Below are 13,950 nucleotides of genomic sequence, written 5' to 3' on the forward strand. Positions count from 1 at the left end.
AAAGTCCAGTGTCAGCCACCGATGGCTGAAGCGTCGCTCAACGTGTTAAATAAAAACATTTTGATGGTTTGAAAAAGTTATTTTCGTTAATTTTGTTTCTGAGATTATAAAAAAGTAGAAGAAATACAGTTCTATCATTAAAAATTACTCAATAAATATATTTATTGATATTTACTTTTCCAACTACCATTCTCTCATCTTCAATCAATCGATACGTTTTTTCTGTTTCGATGGCGTCAAATGGATTTAATTTTTGATCCTTATTCAAGCCATCTTCTGAATTTTTGGAGGAAGTTGAATCTGTTGATATGTACCTGCAGAGCATTCTAAAAAATAAAATGTAAATGTAGTTTTTACTGTAATTGATGTAGTAATTGATTATGTAATTGAAATATGCTACTTCTTGGTAGCAGATTAAGAATAAATTATTGATTTTAAAGTTACTGTGTAGCTAAATTTTAAAAATTCAAATAATGATGGATAAAATTTAAAGTTCTTGAAATGTAATAGAAAATTTTAAAATAATATTGTTCTTGAATTCTATGCATAAAATATAATTATAATCACGTTTAAAACAATTTTTCAGCAGCACAAACTTTCAATTTGTTATAAAGAAATTTAATTTTCTGCAATATTTATTACATATAGAGTTTCGAGAACTAATAATGGAAATTAAACACAAATTTAAGGGATTGTATTAAATAATATATACTTCCTAGTAGAAAATACAAAATTTTTGAGTTTCATAAATAAAGCAGTAATATTGGAAAATAAAGTTTTAGTTTTTAAACAAAATTTCTTCTATATTAAGCGACCATAAAATAAAAATAATGCTAAAAACGTAATCTTTTTTTAAAAAAAATAGTAAAAATCAACAAAAATTCTACAGTTTTGAATCTCTTTTTTTCAAGAGAATCATGGTCAAGTAAAAATGAAAGTAGAAATTTAAAGAAAAAAAATTGTAGACGAAGTTGCAATGGTAACAAAGTGCACAATAAAGTAAATTTTATAAAACCGTATACTGTAAATCAAAATCTATACCAATTCAATAAAATATTTTGAGGGAGCAACGAAGCGAGCGGGGGGTAGTGCTCCCCCTAGTAGTAAATATTTTATAATCAGTAATACTATTGTTTTTTATTCTTGTTTTACAATCTTTGTCGTTTACTAGAACAAATATTTTCGTTTATTAGAATTATTAAAATTAAATATTCGTCTGAAATTTTAAACACATATCGACTTTATCTCGGAAAAGAGTTACTTGTTTAAAAAATGATTTAAAGTTTAAGTTTCAATTTTTAAAAAAAATAGTTTTTAACGAAATGAAATTAGAATCAATGAACAAAACAAAACTGAAAAATTCCTCCATAGTTACTTTTTATTTTCATCTGTATTTTCCTCTAAATTCTTTTGGCTAGTGTGTTCTTGAATAAAATCAGTGAAAGATTTATTTTGACTTAACAAATCTTGATAAGAGCCAACTTCTTCGATTCTACCATCCTTCATGCTTATAATTATATCCACTTTATGCAGCATTGAGACATCATGGGTAACAAGAATTCTGGTCTGGAAATATTAGACCACAATATGAAGTTCTGGGCGAAAGAAGGTACCAAATGACATTTTATTGAAATTAGCTAAAGTTTGTTGTTATTTTACAGAATCTAATTACTTTAAAGAGCAGTAAAGTTAATTTTTTGGAGTAAATTGAGATCTTTTTACTGTCGGAGAAATTTTAATGATTTTATGTACTAATTTAAAAGGCTATGTACTAATTTATGGGCGAAGAAAGGTTTCGAATAACATTTTATTGAAATTAACTAAAGTGTGTTGTTATTTTACAGAATCCAATTATTTTAATGAGGAGTAAATAGAATTTTTTTGAGTAAATTGAACTCTTTTTACTGTCGGAGAATTTTTAATGATTTTATGAACTAATTTAAAAGGCTATGTACTAATTTATGGGAGCAGGAAGGTTCCGAATCACATTCTATCATAATTAAATAAAGTGTATTGCTATTTTACAGAATCTAATTTTTTTAATGAGAAGTAAATTGAATTTTTCGGGGTAAATTAAGCTCTTTTTTATTGTTGGACAAATTTTGATGATTTCTTGTATATAAAATATGCTTGATATCTTACTTTTTTTCTCAGTAATCCATCGTTTCCAATGATGTCATCAAATAATGCTTTGCGAACGTGAACATCTACTGCACTGAGTGTGTCATCCAGAAGGAAAATATCTTTGTCTTGATATACAGCACGTGCCAAACTGACACGCTGTTTTTGACCGCCACTCAAATTTACTCCCTACGAAACACAAAAACATACTTAAAAAGGTACATTTAAAGCAAGTAGAACCACTTGAACTCGTTATACTCGAAATTAAGATGAACATTACTCAAATTAAATTATCTGATGATTGATGACCGCACCTGGAAAATAATGGTCCTCAACATTAAGGCAATTAAACTTTTGTTAAATAGTTCAGATTTTCTTTTATTAAGTTGTAATCTTCAAGTGTAATGGTTGGAACTTTATGATGATTAATAGTTTGAACGATATTTTAAATTATAAAAAACAGATAAAGAAGCTTCCTCTGAATCTATTTTAAGCAGATTTATATCTTTGACACATAAAATATGAGAGGCAGCTGAAATTTTGAAAATATACGCTGACTAAACTATTGGAACTATATTCTCCAGGATGTTACTACCTTCAGAGTTTGGTGTTTGAAAACTGAATCAGTGTGAATAAAAGGTATGTTTCACATCTGATTTGTTTTTAGTTTGAATGTCGTTTGCACTTGTTAATCAACATCTTTAAGATCTAACCTTCAAACTATTAAAATTATATATCAAATAAACAGCCGATCAATAAATTAAAATTGAAACAGAAAAGTTCAGTTTTTTTTTTAATTTTGTACGTACACTGTTTATAATAAGGGGGGGGGGGACAGTACCAAAGCTGACAAATCTTTCATTTTGATTGGAAATTTCTTCTTTTTTTGTGATCACAAAAGAATATTCTTTTCTTTCTTCTTATTCAATAAGTTTCTAAGTGTCTTTAAGAAAGAAAATGCTGCAGCATATAATTAATTCTACTAAATAACTACAAAATAAAAAATGATTGTGGGAGTTTAATGAATTACAATTAAACAAGGTACCCATACAATTAAACAAGATTGGTCTCAAGAATATAAACCGGAGCCAATAGCTGTGCTGGTGTATATTAACAATTCCCACAGCAGCCTATTTTGCACCAGAGAACCATGGAGGTTAAGGCTCCTCAATTTGGTAATCAACGGAATGATTGTAGAAATGTGATCAGCATTACTCACAAGCCACCTTTACTTAGTAGACAAGCTGGTACCCATCTATCTGAAGCTGGATGCGCATCAAGCCACCAGCACTGAAGAAAACTTTTTAAAAAAATTTTCAAATCAATTAGAAGGAACTTTACCTTTTCCCCAATTTCTGTGTTGTCACCAGCAGGCAAAATTTCCAAATCAGGCCTCAAACAGCAAAGATTTAACACCTTATCGTATTTTTCTTCAACTAAATGTTTCATCATCAAAATATTTTCTTTTACTGTGCGATTTAAAATCCAGGCTTGTTGTGGAACGTAAGCCAAGCTACCCTGGAAAATAAATTATGAAATATAAGTTAAACTTGACAATTTTCTTTATTTTTATATGAAAAAACATAATTTAATTCTACTTTATAAATTTTAAAGCTTATTATATTTATATTTTCAAAATAAAAAATTTGCATTTTGAAGTTTATTGTCGTAATAGTGTACGAATGGTACATATAATTTTCATCAAAATCAGTTCCTACTATCTAAACTCATATTTGTGAAAATTGCAACACCATAAAGGAATCGTCATAATTGAATTAAATTTAATACACAGTTGAGTGGTTGTGGTACAAATAAATGACTAAACTTTCAAAGCAAACGAACAATAATAAGAGATCGAATTATTTTGAGTAGCCACCAAGCGCCGCAATAAGTGCTGCTACACGACGTGTCATGGAGTCAAGCAAATTTTGAATGTCTGTCTGAGGAAGAGCATTCCATATTGTTTGTATGCATACCCAAAATTCGTCTGTAGAAGCAACATGACGAGGATCACGAGCGAGATGCCGACCAGCGAAATCCCACACATGTTCAATCGGCGACATATCCGGGGAATACGCTAGAAAGGGAGAAGATATGCCTGCCACGATGCAAGAAAGGCTTGAACAGTCCTAGAAATATGAGGGCGGGCATTGCCCTGTTGAAATACGGCACCTGGCAAGGCTTGAAGGAAGGGAACAACTTGCGGCTGTAGAACTTCCCCGATGTACCGGTTGATGTTCAAATTACCCACAATTCGTAGCAATTGAGATCGTCCATGATATGCTATGGCACCTCAGACCATAATTCCGGGTGTTTGCCCACTGTGGCGTTCGATAATGTACCCCGGAAGGTGGCGTTCACCGGCATAACGTCTGACACGAATGCGGCCATCATGGTACCACAAATTAAAGCGGAATTTGTCAGAAAACACGACATGCTGCCAATAAGCCCGCCAGTCGCTAAGCTGATTGGCCCGTTGTAGCCGCAGGCGGCGATGGTTTAGCGTGAGGGGGATCCTGTATGAAGGAGTCCTTGCGCGCAGTCTACGCTGCAGCAGACCTCTACGAATTGATGAAGCACACAATGAAACACCTGTAGCTATTGACCACTGTGCTGTCAGTTGTCTAGAGGGAGTCGTACGGTCCATCAGCGCCATACGGACCGGGTGTCTGTCATCGCGAGCTGACGTGACATTTCGGGGTTCACTCCCGGATTTTCGAGCTGTCCGACACTCGTCCGTCCACTGCTTCCAAACACGCATCACTGTGCTGCTGTTACGCTGCACACGAGCGTTACTACACGATAAGACAATCCAGCTTCACGAAGGCCGATGATTCTCCCCCGTTCAAACTCCATAAACTGTTGAAATCTTGCTCTCTTTCATCGAAGAGGCATAGGTAACGAATAAGCTGACGCTTACCACTAGCGGATAACCACCGATAACCATACACGCCTCGCTACAGTCGTCTATTTATAGGGATCCATCCGCCGTTCAGAGGGCGTTGCTCAGGATACGCATGCGCTACGGGTCTGAAATTCTAATCATTTGCATATCATGCTCTACTTTGCATTTCCTGAAAATTTCAGCTCACTCGCGTGAGTCCTTCATGGTGTTACAATTTTCACAAATATGAGTTTATTTTATAAACGGTAGCCGTTTGTCTGGTTGGACATTTGGCTGCTTCATTTGTTTGCTTGTTGACTACTGGTCACCTCATGTGCTTGTCGGCAGTTTTAAATTTCTGTCTGGTACAACCACTACATTTATTCATTGTAATTGGTGAGCAAAGTTGAAATCCGAAGCCTGCAAGAAGACTATCATGCAGTAGCAACATGTATCTAAGTGCATCACAGTTCTATTCATATTTATTTGACAACCTGGATGTTAAAATATAATACTACGCTTTTTGTAAAATATTTCATAAAGTGTTCGATAATAAAACACTGAAGCTCTCTGAATTTTAGTAGATTTTGCCAACATTTTAAGAGCTTCACCACGACAGTAATAAAATAGAGGAGCATTTTTATATAAACATTTGAACCATTCACGTGTAGTGGAAAGAAAACTAACTTTAATTCCAATTTACTAAATAAAGGATCACACATTAAAACATAATTTTTGCTACCACTAGAAGATATTTTCTAAGTAAAAGCAGAAAGTTGACAGCTTTGTAGATGTCACCACTTGATTTACAAAGCTTCACTCTATGATTCACACGCGACCTACTGTAGTTACAAAGTCTTAATAGACTATACTGGCAGAGCAATCATAAATAAAGAAACAATAGCCTTCCTGATGATCGACATATCCAAAGCATTTGATAAAGTATGGCACACTGGTACAATATATAAACTCATACAGCTGAATTTTCCACCCGGCATAATCAAACTCCTATCCTGCTATCTTTCTAATAGAACATTTCAAATCACCATCAAAAACAAAAAATCCACAAAGAGAAACATCACAGCCGGAGTACCACAGGGCAGCATTCTGGGACCGATATTATACATATTATACACTTATGATTTTCCTATAAACAAAGCCGATTATAACAGCATAACAGCCTATTACGCAGACGATACCGGTATTATTATTAAATCCAGAAACCCAAATCATGCTCTTCAAAAACTACAAGACCATATAGACGAAATAGAAGACTGGTGCTTAAAATGGAAAACTGCAGTAAATGCTGGAAAATCACAAATATTAATTATACAAAAAAGAAGAATTAAAATACTTCCACAACTTCAACCAAAAATGTTCAACATACCAATACCAATAGTTAAAAAAGCAAATTATCTTGGCCTTATAATCAATAGCAAACTCACCTGGAATGATCACATCAAAAGCACAATATTAATCCAAAATGCAGCAATAATAGCCATACAACCATTAATATATAATCAGAATATGTCACTTAAACTAAAGAAGCTACTATATACAGCAATGATCCGCCCAATACTTACCTATGCCTCACCTGCCTGGACAACGATACCTCAACATCTACTGAAGAAATTAAACCAATGCCAAAACAAGATCCTTAGAAAAATAACCTGTGCAAGATGGTTCATCCGGAATACCAATATACATGCAGACCTCAAAATACCAACTCTATCACAGCATATATACAAGCTAAACGCAGATTTTTTCGATAAAGCCATAGAATGTAAAACAGCAAATTTTAATGAAATCTTTAAATTTGAAAATTATATCAAAGATAAAAACTACAGACCAATAGCTGCACATTTCACCTCCGACGCCTCATATCATAACTATCAAAACAAATAATTTCATCAACCTTTCTGAAAATAACGTTTACTCATGCTGATACAATTCTGAACAACTCCAAAATCAAACAAACACAGTTTAGAGCAAGCTGCTCAATTTATTTTTGATTCCTTTTTAGTTATTCAAGCAAAGAGCTTGAAACATTCATAAAAGCAACTCCATTGCCTGCTTACCTCATTGCTCAACCAAAACTGTTCTAAAATTCCAGATGAATGGGATAGGGGCCGCTTCGCGGCCCAGGTGCCCAATAAAATCAAAACACTAGGACTAGTAGTTACAAAGTCAGATGTGACTTACTTAGTGGTGTTTTACCTCAATTTCTAAATTATTCATAAATAGTGTTATAGCTAAACAACTTGAAATTAAATAACAAACCAAGAATTAAATCTTATAAACATAAATTTTGCAATCACAAAAAATAAACAATTTCTAATATCGCTATAAATGCATTTTTCTACCAATTGATTTTTCAAAGAATCAAGTGGATGACGGAAGAAATTTTTTTCTTTCTCTTTTTTGAAAAGGAAAAAATTTACAATATTTACTTTTACATCTATGGATCCACTCATTCTATTGATATCTCCCAGCAATGCTGATAGTAATGACGATTTACCCGATCCTACGGATCCAATAACAGCAACCAATTTGCCTTTAGGAATATGCAATTCGATGTCATGTAAGGTGCACTCCTCTTCTCCTGGCCATTTGAATGACGCTCTCCTTATCGTCAAAATATCTCCTGTTGGATAGATTCTTATGTTATCTACCGCTTAAATTGTTTCCTGCAAGAGTGTTTTAGGGTTTCCATGGTCAGGAAAAATTTTCAAAGGGGTAATGAAAGTGATATATATCTAGATGTTTTAAGTTATCAATTAATATTTAATTTATAGGAAATATACATGGGTGTGCAAACAATGACTCGTGGATAGTTTCGTAATTCACAAATTAGGTAAATGCAAGCATTTTTCAGTAGTCTTGCAAAATCTTAGCTACCTGTTTTTTCCAGGTCATGAGAAAAACGTTTTATGCCAAAATTAAAATCAAAGTACATTCTCACTAAGCAGGGAAATTTAGTGGTGGTGAAGAATCGTTCAAGATGAGCTGAATCTTACTTCGTTTGCAAAAACTTGAAAAATTGAAAACTTTAGACACAGATGTAAACAGTGTCTGGGTCGAAGTGATCACAAATTATAAAACATCACGTTTTTATAAGCTTGCCACTACTATCCTCTGCCATTTTAAATGTTAAAAAAAAATTTTTTTAATTACCACCTATCTCATTGTACCTTAAGCATGTTCCTTAAAAAATAAAAAGTAAAATAAGCATTTTACTAAATCTCTTTTGAAACCGGTCATTTCATATCACAACAATATGAAAAAAGCTATTACCAGTCAGATGTTTTACATGAGCTCATATGAAAAAATTTATAAAAAAACGATAGGCGATTTACTTTAAACTATAAAACAAAGAAAAAGTACTTAACTGTAACTTTAATTTTATAATATCAGCTACCCCATTTTATAGAACTAAATAACATTACTTATATTATTAACATAACGTCGCGGTAAATGAGATATCTCGTATCGTCTTTAAAAATGGGAAATGTCATAACTCTCTTACTTCTAGTTGCATTTTAATATGAGGCTAGGATCCTTGCTTAACAAAATGAGTGGTTGTTCATAAATATTTCAGTTTAATGGGAATTTTATTACTTTTACAACTATTTCGGTACATCATAAACTCATCATTATATATATAAAAAATAGGCATCGTATGCCTGCCTGTTTGTTTCACAAANATAGTTACCTTCATCTGGATGATTTCCGATAGCACCTGGGTTAATGTTCTCAGCTGAAAAATACTTCCTCAGACGTCCTAGAGCTATTCTAGTCTTGGGAAAGAATGAAAAAAATTATGTATTCACAGTGAAAATATATGCTAAAAATGTTTAAATGTTTGAATACGCCTTAAAAATTAATTCAAAAATTGTTACTAAATTACATGAAGAATAAGCGAGAGAAAGCAGAATATTGTTTTTTTATTGTTTAAATCTATCTATATTTTATGCGTATGCAATGTTAAGAAAGCCATGCTTTTCTGCACTTTTTCATTACTGAATAACTCCTCAGTGTTTTTCTTCCAAAAGTATATCTTTTAATTTCAGATATAGTTCTTTTAAATCTCTTTAATTTAATTTATTTGAAGGGGAAAATCTGCAGTACTGTCTCGAAAACGAGGAGGGATGTAATTTCTAACATAGCAATTTGTATGTAACTTTGGTCATTTTTTCCTTGATCAAGTTCCCATTTATTCTCAAGATCCTGTTTATCTTCATGTCAGTAAAAACCTTTACTTACAATAAAGTTGCTTTTTTTTTTTTTTTTGACAGAGACTATGCTGTTTTGAGATAAGCTAAATATGAAAAATTGCAGATTTTATACTTTTTGAAAAATTGGAATGCCTTATCACTAGCTCAGGAGAGCACTGGGACGCAAAGTTTGTCCAATTGATGAACTTTAATATTTAGTATTAAAATTAATAAATATTATTATATTAATAATGGTATGCAAGAACCTATTAAATAAAAAAAAAACCTTTGACGCTTTTTTTATATTATTGTGAAGGATACTTTTAAGAAAAAATCTACTTCTAAATCTGTTTCTGCATGGGAAATATTTATTTTTTTATCTAATCTATCTCATTTTACCCTTTTGATATTTGGGTGTTATGAAAAAAGAAGTTTTGTATTTACATTTAAAATAAGCGGATATTTTTTTATGTAAACCTCTACTTTTTTTGGAAGATCATACATTTCAGAAGCTGCATAACAAGGTTCATATATATCTAGAAAAACATGAAAAATAACAGTAGTATTAAGAAGAAATATCATTTTTTATTATGCTTGTATCTTACAGATTATAAGTTTCTTGCGAACCCTGAATAAAGTCTAATCATAAATAATTAATTATATTATAACATGAATGCCAACTGCTTTGCTCTTTGCAAAATGTGTTATAAAGTGTTAAACAATTAATACCTAAACTGGGTAGCTAGCTGTGCTAAAAATATATGTAAAAATTGTTAATATTTTACGATAAAATAATGTTTAAAAAAATATTATTTTAGTAAACAGCTTATTTAAAAATCAAAGACGTTTATAATCAGAGCTAAATATTTCAAACAAATCGTCCGAATTATTTTCTGTGTTTAATAATACGCAGGGGTTCTTTTTTTAAAAAAAATTCGGAATTAATCTAGAAATTTTTTTTTATTGCAATAACTATAAGTTTTGGGGTGCCACTTGAAAAAGAACACACCGGCTTGTATATGCACGTGTAACAATAAATAAATTAATAAAGACGTTCTGCTTTAACTTAATAATCAGAAACAATCGTATTTCTTTACCGCTCTTAATTAAATAAAAAGATTCCCTAAATGGTAAAACTGTGGTGGGTTCTAATAAATTACGTATTTTTTCTAAAAATTTAAAGTAACTCTTTGACTGGGATAGCATGGTTGATAGGGACTCACGTTTGTGAGAATGTGAGTTTGAATCCAGCTGACGAAGACTCCCCGTGTCATGGTGACTGCTGCACATTAAATCTGTCGGGTAACTAAGTCCTCCATGTTTCCATAGCAAATTATACCACTCGGGGTACTGGATTGGAGATTGATTATTTTCAGGTTCAGGTCAAAACTACGATCTTTGGATGAATGGATGTATCAATGGGCCAGCCCTAAAAACGGGTGTGACAGATGGGTATGGCAGAAGTCGAATTTTTGGCAATAGATGGCACCACTGGAAAAAAAGAACAATCGCACCCCCAGTGCCCTAATGGCCTACGACAAAGACAACAGAAGAAAAATTTTAACTATGCTCACCTGAATCAGCTCTGAAATAGACTCGGGTAAGTTAAATAATGCGTACTTCAGCTGTTCCATGAGGGTGATTGTGACAAATGCTTTTGTGGGATCCAAGACATTTTTTTTATCCATAAATAAATAGGCAGCAAAACATGTCACAGATATCTGTTGAAGAACATAAAGACATTTTGAGTCATATAACAGTCAACAATGCTAATTACCTCTAAGAAAATAGTAAGATTTTCAGTCAAAAGCAACATTGCCTTTAATGCCTTTGCTTTTTCAGAGAAAACAAGCACAAACATAATTATTAATTATTGATAGTTTCCAAAGAACTACAGTGAAACTACACATTCTTTATAGTTTTGAAAATTCATTTTGCAATATCCACATAAAATCTAAATAAATTTGTTTTATTAGTAACTAGCATAGCTTCTTCTCGTTGAAAAGAAATCATATTATAATTGCTTCCAATTATATTTAAAGTACTTCACGGCTCTTGCTCCAGAGATGCAAACATGTATCGGACAGCGTTTAAATATTTTTGAGTGGTAGTCTTTCTAGTGTGTGAGTTATGGTTTAGTAAGCTTTTTATTTCCACTACATCTAAATAATTCAAAGGCGTATGTAATACGCCACTTCGTTACAGTTAAGCCGTGTTTAGCGTTTTAAAAACTCGGCAAAATGAAGTCTGCCAACTTTCTACATTTTTTGTAGAAACGAAGTTTAGTGGTACCTAAGTTTACATTTTAATGTATTACTTTTTATTAACCTGAACATATTTTCCACGCCACTACACATAATGATTTAAAAAGTTCATACGCAAACCCACTTGTTCCAACTCTATCAAGTTCTGTTTTTAATATAATGACAAAATTACCAAAACTTCTGAAATCTTTTTTTTAAATGTATATAAAATATTTTACAAAAAGCGTAGTAGTTGGCCGACCTTTTTACTATCAGCTCAGTGTATGGAGACTTTATTACTATCAGCTCAGTGTATGGAGACTTTATTACTATTTTCAATAACAAATTTTTTACCACTGTGCAATTTTGCCCAGATACAGGTCTGTCTACTACTACGCTTTTCATAAAATATTTTACAGAGAAGTAGACGTTTAGAAACCAGAGATCGCAGAAATTTTTCCAATTGCGTCAACATTTCAATAGCCTCATAACAACAGAGTTGGAACAAAGTACTTACCTACGTTATTTACAGAAATTGGGTACCTAGGCCGCGCAGCGGCCCCTATCCCATACATCTAGAAATTTAAAAAAAATTTAAAGTAATAACATTTTGAATTTAGCAGTCGACAGGGTAGCTAATACGAAAATACAAGCACTTCGCTTGAGCAAATCTGACAGCTGAAAATCGAATCTAAATTGACACATATTGACATAAATAAATATAAACATAATTTGAAATATATATACATAAGTTGACATAAATATGTATTAACATAAATTGACACATATTAAATTTCTATATTTGACTGGCACATGTTTAAATTATGACATATATTGAAAGTCTAAAATTTAGAGTTCAATGTTGTTATGAAAAGTCCTGAATTGGGAAATAAAGACATCACTGAACTAGAGAGGTCTCCCCTCAGTAAAAAACGAATCACTTCTTCATTTCTTAGAAAGTCTTGGAGCTCCTTCACAAGTGATACGAGTTTGTCTGCTAATTTAGCTGGTGTGGAAGCAACAGCATTAGGGCCCTTCCTGGTGGGGTGAGCTTCGCATCCCGTGTAGTTTGCGGTGTGATTTTTACCACAGTTGCAGCACTTTGGAGGTGTGAATCTATCCTTTCGACACTCGAAGGATCGGTGATGATCCGCGCATTTCACGCATCTAGGAGGTGCATTGCATATCCGTTGAGCGTGGCCGTATTTCTGGCATTTAAAGCACTGCAGCGGTCCCCGACAGCCACGAAAACGTTCTACTCTGACCGGAATCCGCTGAATGTCTGTGATGGTGAATATTTGCCGGTGATTCTCCGCTTCTCTTAGGATTGTGAGGGAAGATGAGAGGAGCCTATGGGCCCCGCTCACTCTTCTCTTAAACTGGATTACACTGTGGGTTTCAATGTCCAATTTCCCTCATTCAAGGAAAATATTCTCTGTTTTGAAGTCAGCGGGTAGTCCACGGATTAAAACTTTTGTAAACTAGATATGCAGCACTTTCTCTGGTGTTGTGGGAGGATCAAGAGCTTTTTGTTGGAATCCTCCTTGGGTGGAGCTTTGTTGGAATTCTCTTCGGATTCTGATGGTGCTAAGATAGTGGCAGTCTCTAGTGGTGAAGAAAAGCAGCTATTTGTAATCGTGGATGCGAGATTATATTCAGTTTTTTTTTTCTTTTTTTTTACATCAGCTAGCTTTTTCTTCTTCTTTTTCCTTTTCTTTGCAAGAGGTTCCGTGTTGTTTTTTGCTGATATTTTCCGAGTCAGAGGTCAAAACTTCTATTCTTTGTTCCATTTGCTGGTCTCCGTCGTTGATTTCCATAATTGGGCCGTAAGCTGATGAAGTCGGCTTTTCAGGCGTGATTTGTTCAGGTACCGGAAAAAAATTGGCTGAATAATAAAGTTTTACAGCACCTTCGGGCACTATAAAATCGCGAAGTTTCCTTTTTTGGAATAACAATGAAAGTGTCCATAATCAGATTCAAAAATTTCACTTGACTTAGCGTTTGGCTTTATGTAGTTGGGATATATCACAGGTACTTCAATTCTCTTGGTGGACGTGTGAATAATCTTGCCGCCATATCCGCAGCGTCGAGATAACATTTTTGCAGTAATCAAAATGAAATGGTCAAATCTAAACTTTACCTCATTTGCCACGTCCAGACATAATTGCAAGAGAATGAAATAGGTACTGCTCAATCGAAAGACACAAGTAAAATCCTGATCATCAAATGGTCGAGTCCACCAAGAAAAGAAACAGTCGACAGAATTTTTCTCCCTCAAACCATGACATGAGCTGGAACAGAGTACCATTGCATATGACCTTTTAAATAATTTTTATGTTATGGTGATGAGGAAAATAAAATTAAACGAATAATGTATAAAACATTAAAATAAAAACTTAGCTACCTCAAGAATAAATTTTTACTAAAAGCGAAGAATGTTGGCAGTCCTGCAAATAACTATATATATATACCCTATCCCATACATCTA

At 33.1% G+C, this 13,950-nt stretch overlaps 1 protein-coding gene across 1 annotated transcript in view; it reads right to left on the minus strand.

The window, feature by feature from the left end:
- Positions 1 to 13,950, minus strand: part of LOC122272252 (multidrug resistance-associated protein 1-like) — a 17,789-nt gene that overhangs the window by 635 nt on the left and 3,204 nt on the right. The window contains exons 3-10 of the mRNA XM_071185750.1: positions 12,404 to 12,841; positions 10,794 to 10,940; positions 8,718 to 8,802; positions 7,456 to 7,649; positions 3,463 to 3,639; positions 2,143 to 2,310; positions 1,376 to 1,566; positions 176 to 326 (exon numbers count right to left, since the gene is read on the minus strand). Of these exons, the coding sequence (XP_071041851.1) occupies positions 176 to 326; positions 1,376 to 1,566; positions 2,143 to 2,310; positions 3,463 to 3,639; positions 7,456 to 7,649; positions 8,718 to 8,802; positions 10,794 to 10,940; positions 12,404 to 12,841 (1,551 nt within the window). The remainder of the gene's footprint in view (positions 1 to 175; positions 327 to 1,375; positions 1,567 to 2,142; positions 2,311 to 3,462; positions 3,640 to 7,455; positions 7,650 to 8,717; positions 8,803 to 10,793; positions 10,941 to 12,403; positions 12,842 to 13,950) is intronic.

Source organism: Parasteatoda tepidariorum, chromosome 9 (assembly GCF_043381705.1).
Source record: "Parasteatoda tepidariorum isolate YZ-2023 chromosome 9, CAS_Ptep_4.0, whole genome shotgun sequence".
NCBI lineage: Eukaryota > Metazoa > Arthropoda > Arachnida > Araneae > Theridiidae > Parasteatoda > Parasteatoda tepidariorum.